Source organism: Lepidochelys kempii, chromosome 1 (assembly GCF_965140265.1).
Source record: "Lepidochelys kempii isolate rLepKem1 chromosome 1, rLepKem1.hap2, whole genome shotgun sequence".
Lineage (NCBI taxonomy): Eukaryota > Metazoa > Chordata > Testudines > Cheloniidae > Lepidochelys > Lepidochelys kempii.
Window position 1 is genome coordinate 175486278 of NC_133256.1, and position 14705 is coordinate 175500982.

Here is a 14705-nt window from a genome sequence, read left to right on the forward strand (position 1 = left end):
ACTAGTCAGCAACTCTGTAGGTTTATTCAAAATTTATAATAAATTCCTACTGCTTATCCTTCCAACTGAATTTCAGTCAAATCCTCCCCCACCCCATAGAAAGCCTTGGGAAAACAAATGAATGTAGGGCAATTTCCTAATGTCACTAACTCCAGGCTCTGAATGATCCATTGTGGGAACTGAGTGCCAAAACTGAGAATCCGTCCCTTCCTAACAAACTACTCCCATTTAAGCCAGGCGTTAGGTAGGACACCTGAGCTTATCACAGCTGTCATGATATCAGAAGGAGAAAGCCAGAACCCAGACCGTCTGGGACTTGGTAGGTCAAAACCAATGCCTCAGACTTTGCTCAGGTTTCAGAGTAACAGCCGTGTTAGTCTGTATTCGCAAAAAGAAAAGGAGTACTTGTGGCACCTTAGAGACTAACCAATTTATTTGAGCATGAGCTTTCGTGAGCTACAGCTCACTTCATCGGATGCATACCGTGGAAACTGCAGCAGACATTATATACACACAGAGATCATGAAACAATACTTCCTCCCACCCCACTGTCCTGCTGGTAATAGCTTATCTAAAGTGATCATCAAGTTGGGCCATTTCCAGCACAAATCCAGGTTTTCTCACCCTCCACCCCCCCACACACAAACTCACTCTCCTGTTGGTAATAGCCCATCCAAAGTGACAACTCTCTTCACAATGTGTATGATAATCAAGGTGGGCCATTTCCTGCACAAATCCAGGTTCCCTCACCCCCCTCCAAAAACCACACACACAAACTCACTCTCCTGCTGGTAATAGCTTATCCAAAGTGACCACTCTCCCTACAATGTGCATGATAATCAAGGTGGGCCATTTCCAGCACAAATCCAGGTTTTCTCACCCCCCTCCAAAAACCACACACACTTTGTTGCCAGCATGGATTGCAGGCAACAACTAAATGCTTCTAAGGTGTAGCCCCACATAGGGTGCCTTTCAGTAATATGTTGTAAAGAGGGTAAAAATTTGGATAACTTCTGATGAGGTCAGCAGCAGCGTAATTCACAGGTTCTAGTATGTGCCATCCCTCAGCATTTCCAGAACCTTAACTGGCTCAAGTTCACGCAGAGAAGACACTCTCTTTTTATTGCCCCAGAGTGACAACTGTGCTGCAGCAGAGAGAGACAGGTTGGTCTAGTTATTATCTGCAAAATAATTTGGAATTGTCTCCATAAGAAAACGCTCCATTCTGTTGCAAGATGCAGCAGAATAGAAGTTCTGACATCCACAGATTTCTGGATGTTGTGTTGGAAGTGAAGAGATAGGTAGAACCTAGAAAGGTTCAGAAATAGTCTGATTTAGTTTAGTGTGAGTATGACTTTGTTTTAAAAGTAAGTGTGTCTGTGTGTGAGAGAGAGACTGTATGTTAACTAAAAATTGGCTTAAATGTATGAACTGTACGTTTATATATGTGTAACTTGGTGACTAAGGTGGATTTGCCTCACCCAAGGATGACACATATGTATTCTCTAGGTTTGTGGATAGATGAACTATCCATTTAAACAGGTTTGAGATGGGTCAGTATTTTAATGGTGCGGGAGACACTAGAAGTGTTCCTTTCAGTAGATACAATTCACCTCAGAAAAGTGCTATGTCCCAGCAGTATATTTTGTGATGCAGGCAGGGCTTGGAATCAGCTGGTTTGTGGTAGTGCCAGGTATTGGCACCTCTCTCAGGCAGCTACCAAGGTTTCCAGAAACTCCATTTTCAACTTAAAAAAAAAAAAAAATCTTCTGGCTTTTATGATTGTGAAGAAAACTTCAAAAATGTTGACCATGTAATTAATGCAAATATGTCTACCTGAGTCTGCAGAGAGCCTAGAACAATAGAGGTGTGAACTGTGCCAGTCATCTCAGTGAGGTGTCCATGGATGATAATTGATTTAAATGTTAACTGTTTCATTCCTCATCTCAGAAGAAAGAGAAGGACCATCACAGATCTGCACAATTAGTCTACTGTGAATGAATGAAGTCTCACTTTGGTACCAGAAGTAAATGACATTTGAGAGATACTACCACTTATCTTTTCACTGGTTGTAAAGAAGCCAAGCCTAAAGAGCCCAGTGTTGCTCAGAGAGCTGTATGTTCATATTTTGAACCTCTCCACAAACTGTTGCTTGTAAGGTCTTTCCTTTTGATGGTTCACACAGGTGGAGCTAAATTTGTGGACAGTGTTTGGGAGAATACCACCCCCCACACACACTCACACTCTCACTCACACAATTTGACCCCTGGGTGCAGGAGATGTATTAATTCGGATGAAATGTAAAATCAGGGTCTTGACAGCTGTGGCTATTAAAGATCACAATGCTAGTCAAAAGGTATCTAATATACATGGTGTATCCTGTTGAGCTCTATAACTTGAGAAATACCATAAAGTATTGTAATAAATGAGGAAAATTAGTGTGTATATAACGTATACAGACCTGATGTTGCATTAACCTGTGGTCTGACCACAGTTCTCCCTTTTATCTTTACGCTGACTGGTTTCTGGTTCTTTTTCCTATCTATCCTGATCCTTCTTCCTGCCCCCACAGCACCCTCCCTATACATGCCTGCCCAGGCTTCTCACTCATTATGCAGAAGCACTCATATAGCTTTCCACCCTCTCTACCACCACCCCAGAGACAGGCAGGCTGTGGAAATGTAGGCCTGCCCCTTTCTGTATTACATGTCCTCCCAGAGGTCCTTATTGCCAGGGAAGTGACCCACTTGTGGATCCCTGGACTCGTAGAATTTCCCTGTGAAACTTGGGGGAAGGAGAGAGAGACATTGTCTCCTGGGAATCTGATCAAACTTGTCGTATGGGAGGAGGGGAAATTTTGTGGAGGCGGCCTATGTTCTGCTTCATCCGCCAGAGCAGTCATCCTTGTGCTGTTTCTCAGGTGTTGGGTTACTGCTACTGAATTTGATTGAACAGTCTGTCACTTTTGTTCTCACTGGCAAGAACATTTGTTGTGTTAGCCAGGAGTTTTGTGTTCATGTCAATTTTGTGTGACTGAAATATTGAACTGTTCACATGCTGTGATGAAATGGTACATTTTGACGACTCCTTGAGCAAGGATGTCCTCCGATCTGGAATTAGTTTTCTTGAGGATTATTTTAATTGATTATAAAGAACTAATGTGAGTATCTGGCCTGGTGTGTTCTAGTGTTTGAATACGGAAATATGCATGTGAGGGTACGGGGTTGGAGGGGGGAAGAGAAAGAGAAACCTATTCTACTCCCTTTTATGTTCAATAGCTTTTTTGTTATCAATATCAAGAATGTTTATGGGTTGATTTTAAATTAAAATGTGTTACGGTCCAAATTAATTTCAAGAACTGTGTGTAGCTTAATTTCATGTACCAGCCAGTTGTCAAACCTTCTCTTATACAGTATGATCTTAGCGTTATGAATTAATTCAACAAAACAATGAGAAGGTTTTATTCCTCTTCCACCATTTTGTCACCAGAGGGATCTCCCAGTGATACATATATAACACATAATGGCTTATCCCTTTTCTAGACTATGGATAATGATGATGTCTTATCGTTCTAGAATTCAAAGAGGCAAGTCTGAGCATGTCTATAAAGTCGTCCTACAAGCTGTCTAATATTTGCATGTTGCTATGATAAGGAAGGTGTTAAAGCAACCCACCTTCATTAAGCGGTTTCTGTGTTCTTGATGATCAATTCCTAATCCCCTTCTTTACTTCCTCATCCTTATTTATTTAAATTCACCTCTGTTGCTTCACATCTTTATTTCATTGTTACTTCATATTGAAAAGAAAAACAAAAACATTTGAAGGTGGTGAGCCTGGTTCTTCACTTGCATCCTTATGCAGTCATTTACATCTGCACAAAGTGAGTCCAAACCAAAATGGTAGTATTTTGAAAACATTTTGCAGAAGTGTAAATTACTGCATCATGCATAAAGTCACAGAGAATCAGGCCATGTATTGCCAGTAATGGTGGGGCACCCATCCAGTCCTGTGCAAAACGTACTGTTCAGGAAAGACTGGGTACAGCATTGGACTAGGACTCCTAAATTCTTTTCCCAGTCCTGCCACTTGCCTGTTGTGTGATCTTGGGTAAGTCTATTCACCTTTCTGCAACTCTCCTTTTAGATAGGTAGGAATGTTGGTCTGGTGGCTAAAACACTGGACTGGGATTTAAGAGACCTGGGTTCATATCTGGCTCAGCCAAGCTTCCTGTATGGCCTTTAGCAAGTCAGGTTAATTCACCTGTGCCTCAGCTAATTCATCCATACTTCAGAGTTGTTATGAAGACAAAATCCATGAATGATTGTGAGGTGCTCCAATGCTAAGGTGATATGGCCATATAAGTAGGCAGATAGATGAGAAATTGTGTTGTTTTTTTGCAAATGGGAGTCTAGCACAGCAGGACACTGAGGAACGAGAAGTTTTCGGTTTTGGGGTGGGGTGCTAAGAAAGGTAAGTCATAGATCCAGCTGATTGCTGCCCAAACTGACCCTTATAACTAGCAAGATTTTGAGGTTAATTGCACCTTCTATAGTTTTCCTTCCGAGGGTCCTGTCTGTTACTTTTTGCTAAATTGGTCTATTTGTGTGTTCCAAGGAATTGCATTTGAGTCCTAGAATTGGAAAGTGCAGTGGCCTGTGACAACATTAACTTGCTCTTTTCCCATCCATAGTTTGGATACCCACCCTCTTTATGAGAATTCCTGTAAGGATACTTCCAGCCATTGCAGATTTCTCTAGATTTATACTCCTCTGAGACATAGTAGAGGTGGAGAGGAGAGATCTCCATGTTACCCAGGCAAAGAATTCCAAGGAAGCACTATGAGAACAAATTTGACTACCCCTGAACAGGAGTAGCCCTTCAACTGGGATGATCTAGTCCAAAATAATTTACTTTCATTCTCTACCCCTTAGAAATTGTTAGTTTAAAATGCAATTCTGAGATAGTGATGATACTACAGTAGTTGCTAAAATGTCTGAATAGAAAAATGGCACAGGAATTAATTCTGGATTTGATTCATTGGACTGGAGATGCAATGTGCACATAGTGAACTAAATAGGAGAATGACCATTCTTTATGGTCTCAGATTAGGTTTTAAACTGCTGTTTAGAAATAGATTCATTCTTATAACTTTTCATTGTTTTAATGGGGTCTTGAAAGTTCCTTTGTCTCTAAAGTAGTGGTTTAACTTTTGAAAAGATGTTCTCAGAAGATTAATTACCTTTTTGGCTTCAGTGGTATCTTGTTATCAAAAGAGCCTAAAAGTATGTTTTAGTCACTTGATTTTATTTTCCCATCTTTTGAAATCACCAAAAGTATAGTCTCTGGTAGCAAATCTGTTGACACCTGAAAGTTATTGCTATGGTTCAGGGTAGGCGTACCTTTGTCCCCACCAACCAGTCTCCCCTGGGCACACTTTTCAAGTGACAGTCCCAGCACCTACTCTTCTCAGAGTGGAATCCTACAATTCACCCCTCTTGTATACTGCTGCTTCAAGTTACAGCACCTCTGTTTACCAACAGTTTTTCCTTAGCAGATCCAAGTAGGTTTACCCATTGCTTTTAAACTTTAGTCCTATCTAAAGCTTACCATTCCCTTCAAGATTTAGACAGGCTTAGCTACTCCCATGGACCTTCCTCCCTGCTTCTGAGGACTGGGATTCCCTCTGCTTTTCTGCAGCCTCTCCCTTTTCAGCTTCAGGGCTAAGACTTTTAACACCCCTCTCCTCTCTCCCCCCCTCCCCCCTTTGTTTCGTTTTCCCCACTTGGATTTCTCTTTCCACCCCACCCCTTTCCTTGGGTTACTAGCCAACCTGTTGACCAGAGAGAGCATAGTGGGGTTAAGAGGTCAAAGTAATTGACACCTGTTCTGTTTAAGCACAGGTGATTGGGCTATGTACAGCCCTTGATTTGGTTTCTGCAGATATGCAAAAACTACTCAGAACTGAGTTAACCCTTTTCACCCCTGTAGCCGATAGCATGATAGTAATCAAATAGAGGTGCACATCATATTCATAAAAAAATAATGTGGATAATCGCACTATACCCAAGAGAGAGTGAATTAATCTTTTGGATCTTGTTGCAATGGAAAGTATTATATTTTTAGTTCAGAGACAATACAATTGGTCTGTTTATCTGAATATTTGCTTAATTTATCCATTAGTTTGTCATAATATTTAACTACAGTATCTAACTCTAGAGGTGCATATATGTTAAGGATCCATTTCAGTAAGGTTACTGGTTTGTTCAAGGATAAACACATTCCTGAAGGTTTCTTTACTGTTTTCTACCTTTACCTCTTACAATCCTGCCTTTCTCTTTGCTGCTGTACGAAGCTTCTGTAATACTGTGTATTAATAACTTTATATATAATTATGAACTTTAAAAGAACTTTGTAAATCTCTCAACCCATATCTCCGATGTGTGTATCAATGCTGCTGATCTACCTTTGTGTATTAAATCTAAACCTGATCTCAATTTCCACATAGCCATAGTATTGAGCAGAGTGGAACAAAAATACATGAGACAAAGAGGCCTTTGAAATCTGCAGTTTTGAGACAAATACCTTTTAGATCCAGACCCAAAAAAGGCAACTAGCTACTCTGCTTCCCATCAGAAATATGAAAAGTGTATTTCATCCTCTGCACCTGACTTCGAGACCCAGCTTAACTCTCGACAGATTAGCTCAGCACATTTTATCTGTTATAAAAACATACACAGTGATTTACAATATTACATAATAACTGTTTCTTCACTTGCCCCAATTAATTGCCTTATTAAAAGAGCTGGTGAAGTCCTCATTCCTCATACTTCTACGTATTTTTTTCAGATTTAATCTTTAGCAAATGGCCACTTTGATCAATGTATCAGTTTCTCTAAATTATCAATTTCTCCTGCTGTGAGTAATTTTAAAAAAAATCACTTCTTGTGCAGTTTCTATGAGTAAACTAAACTGTCTACTATCACAGAGCTCTTATGCACCTGAGGGATTTGCATAAATACAATGTCTTTGTTTAATTACTCAGAGCTGGAGAGATTTGATTTAAATCAAGAATTGGCATAAAACATTAGCTAAAGTATTTAATTTAAAAGTTACCTGCAAAGGATTTCTTCAATGTTGCACTTTATTAGTTTGTATGATATCTGAAGAAGGTTTAAAAATATTTGGGTTTCCTCCCCCCATTTGTGTATGGGGTTTTTGTTTTTTCATCTCAAAAATATCAAGAACGTGTAGTCTTGTTTTCTCTGGTTTTGCTTAAGGTTCTCTTAAAAAGATCAGAATTTACAATAAGCATATTCTAATACCTTTAATTGGGGGCTGGGGGGAATGCAGAAATTTTAACAAAGGCCTTTCTCCAAAATGTTAACAATTAACAAAAACATCCTCAACTTTCACTCGCTTGATTTTGGCAATGACATTTCATTCATTCAGTCATCATAGAACCTTTCCAAGGCAAACAAAATCTGGATTCCTCCTTTTCTAATACCTTAAGTTTTACACTGTTCAGGTCATTTGTCCTGAAATACCAAAGCAGGGCTAACTTGGATTATCATAAGTCTTTAGGAATAGTTGGACTTGTGTGTTTAAACCATTCAAGGATGAATACAATTTTTCTAGTTGTAAAAGAAGTAAAATTATTTCTAAAAAGAATTCTCTTAGGCCAAATGCTGCCTTCAGAGTCTTCTGTGGACTCCTGATTCTCTTCTGAAATGTGCAAACACAGCAGGAGTAAACCATTTTTTCTCCCTGAATACACAGCATACCCAAATATTTGAAGAAATTAGCTTCCCACAGGGTGATCCACTGTGAGTCCTTTCTTGCCTTAAGTACAAACCACACCCCCTCTAGGTAGTCTTCACCACCACCATGCTTTATTATACTGTTCTAGCAGGCCACCGCCTGTAGTGCTATTTGCATATTTACAAGTCCTAGCCAGCTCTTCCACTTGCTTCTGGGAAAGGGAACAGTCTTAGCTGCAGCCAGCTCTACCTTCCTTCAGGCTCTCAGCGCCTCCTCCTTTCAGGGCTTCCTTCCTCCTTGTTTATCATGCTGGGGTTGCTTCCCCCTCTAATTAGCCCTTCAGCTGTATCTTCGCTTTTAACTGATCCTCTAATTAGGTCCCAGTTAGTTTTATATTGATGGGAATTTGAGTGACAGGGTTCTGAGTCAGCTCCTGACTCAGCACATCTATTACACAGCCTTAGTTTATTAGCATTGCATTTGCCAACTACTTGATGTTCCCATTAGGAACCCTGATTTTCAGGGACTGCTGATTTTAATTCACACTGAGGTGATATTTGGCAAGAGTCTGCCCCGGGGCTTATTGTTTGGGAGAAGCTGTAACATAGTAAACAGCATTTAGTTAGATGAATACAAACGTAGCATACTTATTTAGTACTCCTTTTCTTTTTGTGAATATAGACTAACACGGCTGCTACTCTGAAACCTTCTTTAGGTCTTGTTCATATCCTTGACTAAACGTAGAAACAACTGTAGTTAGTTCTGTTATAAAGTATGGGTAGTGTGTGTCTGTATCTCTGAGAGCAAAGCTGAGACTTCAGTAATCTTTAGATGACTTTAGACTTGATGATATTCTAAAAATGCTGGTGTGTAATTTTTTTATGACAGATTTGTAGGGATTCATTATACTGCTTGAAATATGAAAACTGAGGATTTGCACAGCCTGAGTATATAGGTTACAAAAAGTATGCATTTTTAACTGTTCTACTGACATTTCTAGAACTGTGGTGTCCCTTTAACCTATGTCTGTATCTCTTGGGTGTAATTCTGGTCACAGTATAATCAACAGCAAACCTTGTTCTTTAAACTTGAATTCACACTGCATTTATAGGAAGTCATAGAGCCTGATCAGTCTTCCGCTTACAACAGTTGACTTGCATTTGTTGAGCATTTGAGTTGTACGCTGGTATAACTTGAGAGAATAATCAGGCCTGTGCAGTGATCCCAACTGTTGCATTGTCCATACAGTAGCCATTCCCTTGGTGACCAGACTAATACAGTTAAGAACGGTAGACCTAAGAGGTTACTGAAAATGTCTCCCCTGATTCCAGTGCAAGTGCCGTTGCTGGGATTTCCAGAGAAGAATTTTATGATCTTCTACTTTCGCTGATGAAAGAATCAAATAGGCTTCTCTACATATTCAAATCAAGCTGAGAAATCAAGGGACACTTCCCTGGAAATTAATATAAAAGTAAAATGCCTCCAAATATCCATGCATGCAGAACTTGACCCCAGCCGCTTTTCTATTCCACCTCCAGTGTGACTGCTGCTAGTTGGGAGCAGTGAGGGGAGGTATTGAGAAGAGTGTAGTTGTCAGTATTCAGTGCAATGCAGGGATCTGTTGTGTTGTGCCCATTGATAATGGGAGGGGTGATATGCACCTCATGATCAGGCTTCTCAAACTGTGGTACATGTACCACTGGTGGTACGTGAGCTTGATGTTTCGTCTCTTTATTTAACAATATTTTTTTTTAAGAAGATGGTACTTGAACCAGTAAAGTTTGGGAGCCACAGCTCAGATTTCTGCTAGTTGGAGGGAGGCAGAGAATTGGCCACATGGATATTTAAGTATATGATGGATGTTAATGAAAGACTGAGGCAGACTATTTAGCATCAGGGAAAGGAGGGAAAGGATATTTAATTGGCACCTGGTCTGGGATGACAGCGATTATTTTATTTTTTTTACTTTTAAATCTCCAGTGTGTCATCTGTCTGCTGGGCAAATATGTAAAAAATGAAGCTACCTATTTAAAAACAAAAACAAACAAACAAAAAATCCAATATAGATTCAAAATGAAGGCTGTTAAGGTTAAGGCTTCCTTCTTCTGCCACTGATCCTCATTAAGAGTTAGTTTTATGTCATAATTTGACAGTGTGCAGGATATTCTGTGTAAGCTTTATTTGCTAAAAATAATAGAACTATGAAATATATGCCAACTTAATTTTTTTAAACTGTGAAGTTTTTAAATACATTGGGATTTTCCTTTGTGCTACTTTTTTTGTTTTGTGCCATAGAGTGCATACTTAGAGGTATATTCATGACCCTCTCTAATACCTGGGCACATGAGGGTTTGTGGTTTCCTCTACATTTTCATTCTTTAGGGTAATTTCAGGGATTTGCTTTATTTTAGGTGTAGGCTTTATATACTTTTTAGTTTTTTCTTTAATTTGGCTATTTATTACATGTGTTGCTAGTTACCCGCAATGATCTAGGAAATGGGACCTCACTTTTTTTTTTTTTTAAATGTCCTGTGCCATTTGAGTGTGTCTTATGTTCTAGATCTCTCCCTTGTATCTTTCCTGATCATTTTTATTTATCTTTGCTCTAGGAATTTGACATGCATGATGGAGGTGAAAAAGGATGAAAAACAAGCTGCTGTCCTGGACAAAGGTGAAGAAGATGAATGTTTAGTAGAACTTCATTACATTGGAACGATGTTCTAAGTAATTCTTCTGGACATCTTTCATAAATATTTTATATATCTACAGAGACTGATATGACTGAAAATTTGGCTCTTAAGCAATATATGCTGGAAGAAGCCTGCATGGAACGTAACATTTGTTTTAGTTCAGATTATGTGAAAAAATTATAGACTTCTACCTATTATTTATTAACCTTGCATCTCAATTCAGCCACACCAAACTCTAGTCTTTAAAGTGAATAGAAGCAGAGCCTTTGTGGATATTTTTATTGAACATGACTCATGGAGAAGAGCCTGGCTCTGAGATGCACCAGGATTCTGTTGTTCTAACTTACCTAGAGGGATTACTAATGCATCAGGCAGCGGGAGGCTCAGGTACTGCAGTTGACAAAAAGCCTACTGGGCATAGTGGAGAGGATCAAAACTTTAAGATTTCTGGAAATATATTTCCCAACTGTCAAAGTAATGGTCCAGTTCTTAACACACATACATATCAGGGATCTGGCATGTTGCATCTCAAAAAAGCAAGACTATTACAGTCTTCTGAAGACTGGAATGCAGCAAAGAGAAGGCGGTTGTCTGATTCCATTGTGGATTTGAATGGAAAAAAAGAAGCTTTGTTAGCTGGCATGGTTGAAAATGTGCCTAAAGGCAAACAGGATAGCACACTACTTGCCTCTTTGCTTCAGTCGTTCAGCTCTAGGCTGCAGAGTGTTGCTCTGTCACAACAGATTAGGCAGAGCCTCAAGGAGCAAGGGTATTCCCTCAGCCATGATTCTTTACAAGTGGAGAAAGATGTAAGGTGCTATGGTGTTGCAACTAGTCGCTTGAAGACTCTGCTGAAGAAAAGAAAAGCAAAAGATCAAAAGCTGGACACCACTCTGCCTGATGTAACAACGAACCTGCCTAAAGAGAGGTTTATAGAATCTCCACATACAGGGCAGAATGGACCCAAGGTGATGAATGAGCCTCTGTCATGTGCTGCAAGATTACAAGCAGTTGCAAGCATGGTAGAGAAAAGATCTAGTCCTACTGCTTCTCCTAAACCCAGCGTAGCTTGTAGTCAGCTAGCTTTACTTCTTTCAAGTGAAGCTCATTTGCAGCAGTATTCCAGGGAACATGCTTTAAAAGCACAAAATGCAAATCAGGTAGCAAGTGAGAGACTTGCTGCTATGGCGAGATTACAAGAAAGTGCCCAGAAAGACCTTGGCCATTTCAGTCTGTCAAAAGGAATGCCAAGCCATTTTAATGGTCAAATGAGATCATCAGCAAAAACAATAACTAGCCAGAGCAATATGGCACCATTTCAGAGCCCCATTGGAATCGTTCATTCTCCTCCCAAAAATGTAGGATACAAAAATACGTTGGAAAGAAACCATTTAAAACCATCTCCCAGCAACAGTTTGCTGTTACATCTTCTTAAAAGTCAGAATGCAACTAAACAAACAAAAGGGCATGAGCAGAATGAGAGGTCAGGTATTTTTGAGGACAGTAGCACACCAACTACTGTGGATGAGTATTCAGACAACAATCCTAGTTTTACAGAAGATGACAGCAGTGACGATGAAAGTTCCCATTCTAACTGTCTTCCTATAGATTTATCTTTCAAACAGAGGACAGACAAACAAGATTCTGGACAGCCTGCTTCTGTAGATAATCTGAGTCGGCCATTGTTTCATAATTGGGATCCAAAAATTCCATGTCTAGATAACAGTATGGAGAATAAAGAAGATAAAGACACTACTAAAGGTTCTAAACTGAATCCACATCAGAAAGTAACACTGCTTCAGTTATTACTTGGGCATAAGAGTGAAGATAAAGAGAAAAATACAGACTCTCAGGGACCACACAGTACAGCTGATGTGGCAACATTTACTGTACAAACTGGTAAGAGGACTCCTGTGACAGAAAGTTCCAGTGCAAATCGAAGAACTCCATTAAGCACTCCACCTTTGCTTATTTCTACAAAAGCAGACTCTCCTATAAATCTCTCCCACCAATCTTCTCTAACAGTCAAACATAATTCTCCACCATATGCTTGCAGCGTCCAGCCAGAGAGGTTAATGAATCCAGCATCTAAACATTTGATAGATCTTACAAAAAATAAAGAACTTAAAGGAACTAAAATGAACAGAAATGAAAGTGCACAAAATTCTGCAGCTTTCAGTGCCAGCAAGCTGTTGCAGAACTTAGCTCAATGTGGAATGCAGACTTCCATGTCAGGTGAAGAGCAAAGAACGAGCAAACAGCTGCTAACAGTAAATACAGATAAACCTATAGGGTTGATTGATAGATTGAATAGTCCTTTGCTCACAAATGTATCAGGTAAATTTGAAGAAAACAACAAAATATTCAATTGTCATCCTACACCCACTGAACAAGGACTTCCTAGTTCAGAAATAGAAAATCTCCTTGAAAGACGCACTGTCCTTCAGTTGCTTCTGGGAACCCCCAATAAAGGTAAAAGTGAAAAGAAAGAGAGGATGCTTTTAAAAGATGAAAGCTCACAAGAACAGGTGGATAAGGCTTTGAGTGAGCAAATATTGACTGTGAAAATAAAAACTGAACCTTGTGAAGAATCAGATGTTCCTCATAATCCAAATGCACAGCCAATAAGAGAGAGTAAGGGTAACACATTTCAAGGAATAGCTCGTTCAGTGCAGAGAAACACAGGTGCCTCTCCAGCATCTGAGGACTTGAAACCTGAGCCTCTTTCACATGAAGATTTTTCTTTTTCAAAAAATGGCTTGTTAAGTCGATTGCTGAGACAGAATCAAGATAGTTACCCCGTTGATGATCTGGACAGAAGTCACAGAAATAGTGAACTGACACTTCTAGACTCAAAGAGCCTTTGCACCATTCCTAAGAAGAGGAAATTTCATACTGAGTCTTCAGAAAGTCCATTAAAAAAGGTAAAAAGTAATGTGACTGATGCTTCAAACAATCACATGTCTCCTGCAGAGACATTGTATCGGCCTTTGCTTAACCAGCAAGAGCTGAAATTTAACAGAAGCGATCTTGAATTTAAATATACTGCAGGTCATGGTTCGAATAATGAAAGTGAAAATAGGAGTTGGTCTAGAGATAGTAAAGGCTTTAATGTGTTGAAACAACTGCTTCTCTCAGAAAACTCTGAGAGAGATTTTTCACAGCATAGGAATAATGCAGTAACAGAGGGCAAGAAGAAAGGAAACAAAAATAATGTAGCAAATAATAAACCCGAATGTAGCATTTCCTCAGTAAATGCATTAATGGGAAATCCTGTGCAACCAAACAGTTGTGTAGATCACAGGACATTTCAGTATCCAGTAGCAGTGAAGAGTCCTGCTAGTTCCCCCTTCTCTGAACATTTGGGATGTACAGTATCTAGACCTGAATCTGACCAATTTAGTGTTTGCCCCATACCCAGTGAAAAAGGCCCCATCAGATGGGTTATCACAGGAATGGACAAGGGTGAATATGAAAAAGACTCCCCAAGACTAACCAAAACCAATCCAATATTGTATTACATGTTACAGAAAGGAGGCAATTCTGTTAATAGCCAAGAAGCACATGATAAGGACATTTGGAGTGAACCTTCATTTACGGAAAATTCAACTCCTGTTACAATAAAGGAGGAGTTATTACCTGACACAGAACCTAAAATTCCTTTTCATAATTTAAGAAGCCCTTACAATAGCCATATGGGGAATAAGAGCTCCCATCAACACAATGTGAATGGAGAAGTGTATGGACTCTTGGAAAAGGTGCTAACAATCAAAAAAGAACCTGAGTGAAATATACAGCCAACACAATGAGTTTATAGTCAATGAGTTTGAATCTGTGTTAATAAAATTAAAAAAAAAGTATGAACTGGAATACTGTATAAATTGAGCATGATTTGAGAAAAGCATGGTCTTATTGAATCATATTTTCATTTGAGAAACTTTGTTTTTCTGGTGATATTTAAAAACATGTAGATATGTTTGCTTTACCGTAGATAGTCACAAGGAAACTGTGAGAGTTATAAGCTGTACAAGACACAATTCTGTATGCATCAAAGTAAGTTATGAATAGTCTGTGACTGAAGTCTTATTTGGAACAACAGGTATTTAGGTATAAAATAAAGTAAGCATACAGCCAAGGTGGTGGTAATGCATTCTGCTGCATTTCATTCTTTCCACGTAGTATATTCCCTTTTTTTTGGCGGTTTAAGCATAGAGACAGTGTAACCTTTGATATGTGTTTAATACGTTTTGTGAAACT

General features: G+C 39.2%; 1 protein-coding gene across 6 annotated transcripts in view; it reads left to right on the forward strand.

Annotated features, from left to right (window-relative positions):
• The window catches only part of NRIP1 (nuclear receptor interacting protein 1), a 92820-nt gene extending 78226 nt beyond the window's left edge, over nucleotides 1–14594 (forward strand). For 5 of the 6 annotated variants that reach the window (XM_073303711.1, XM_073303718.1, XM_073303702.1 and 2 more), the window contains one exon: nucleotides 10368–14594. In XM_073303711.1, the coding sequence (XP_073159812.1) occupies nucleotides 10736–14236 (3501 nt within the window). In that variant the 5' untranslated portion in view covers nucleotides 10368–10735 and the 3' untranslated portion in view covers nucleotides 14237–14594. The remainder of the gene's footprint in view (nucleotides 1–10367) is intronic. The other variant, XM_073303747.1, reaches the window with a different exon arrangement.
• The last annotated feature ends 111 nt before the right edge of the window (nucleotides 14595–14705 follow it).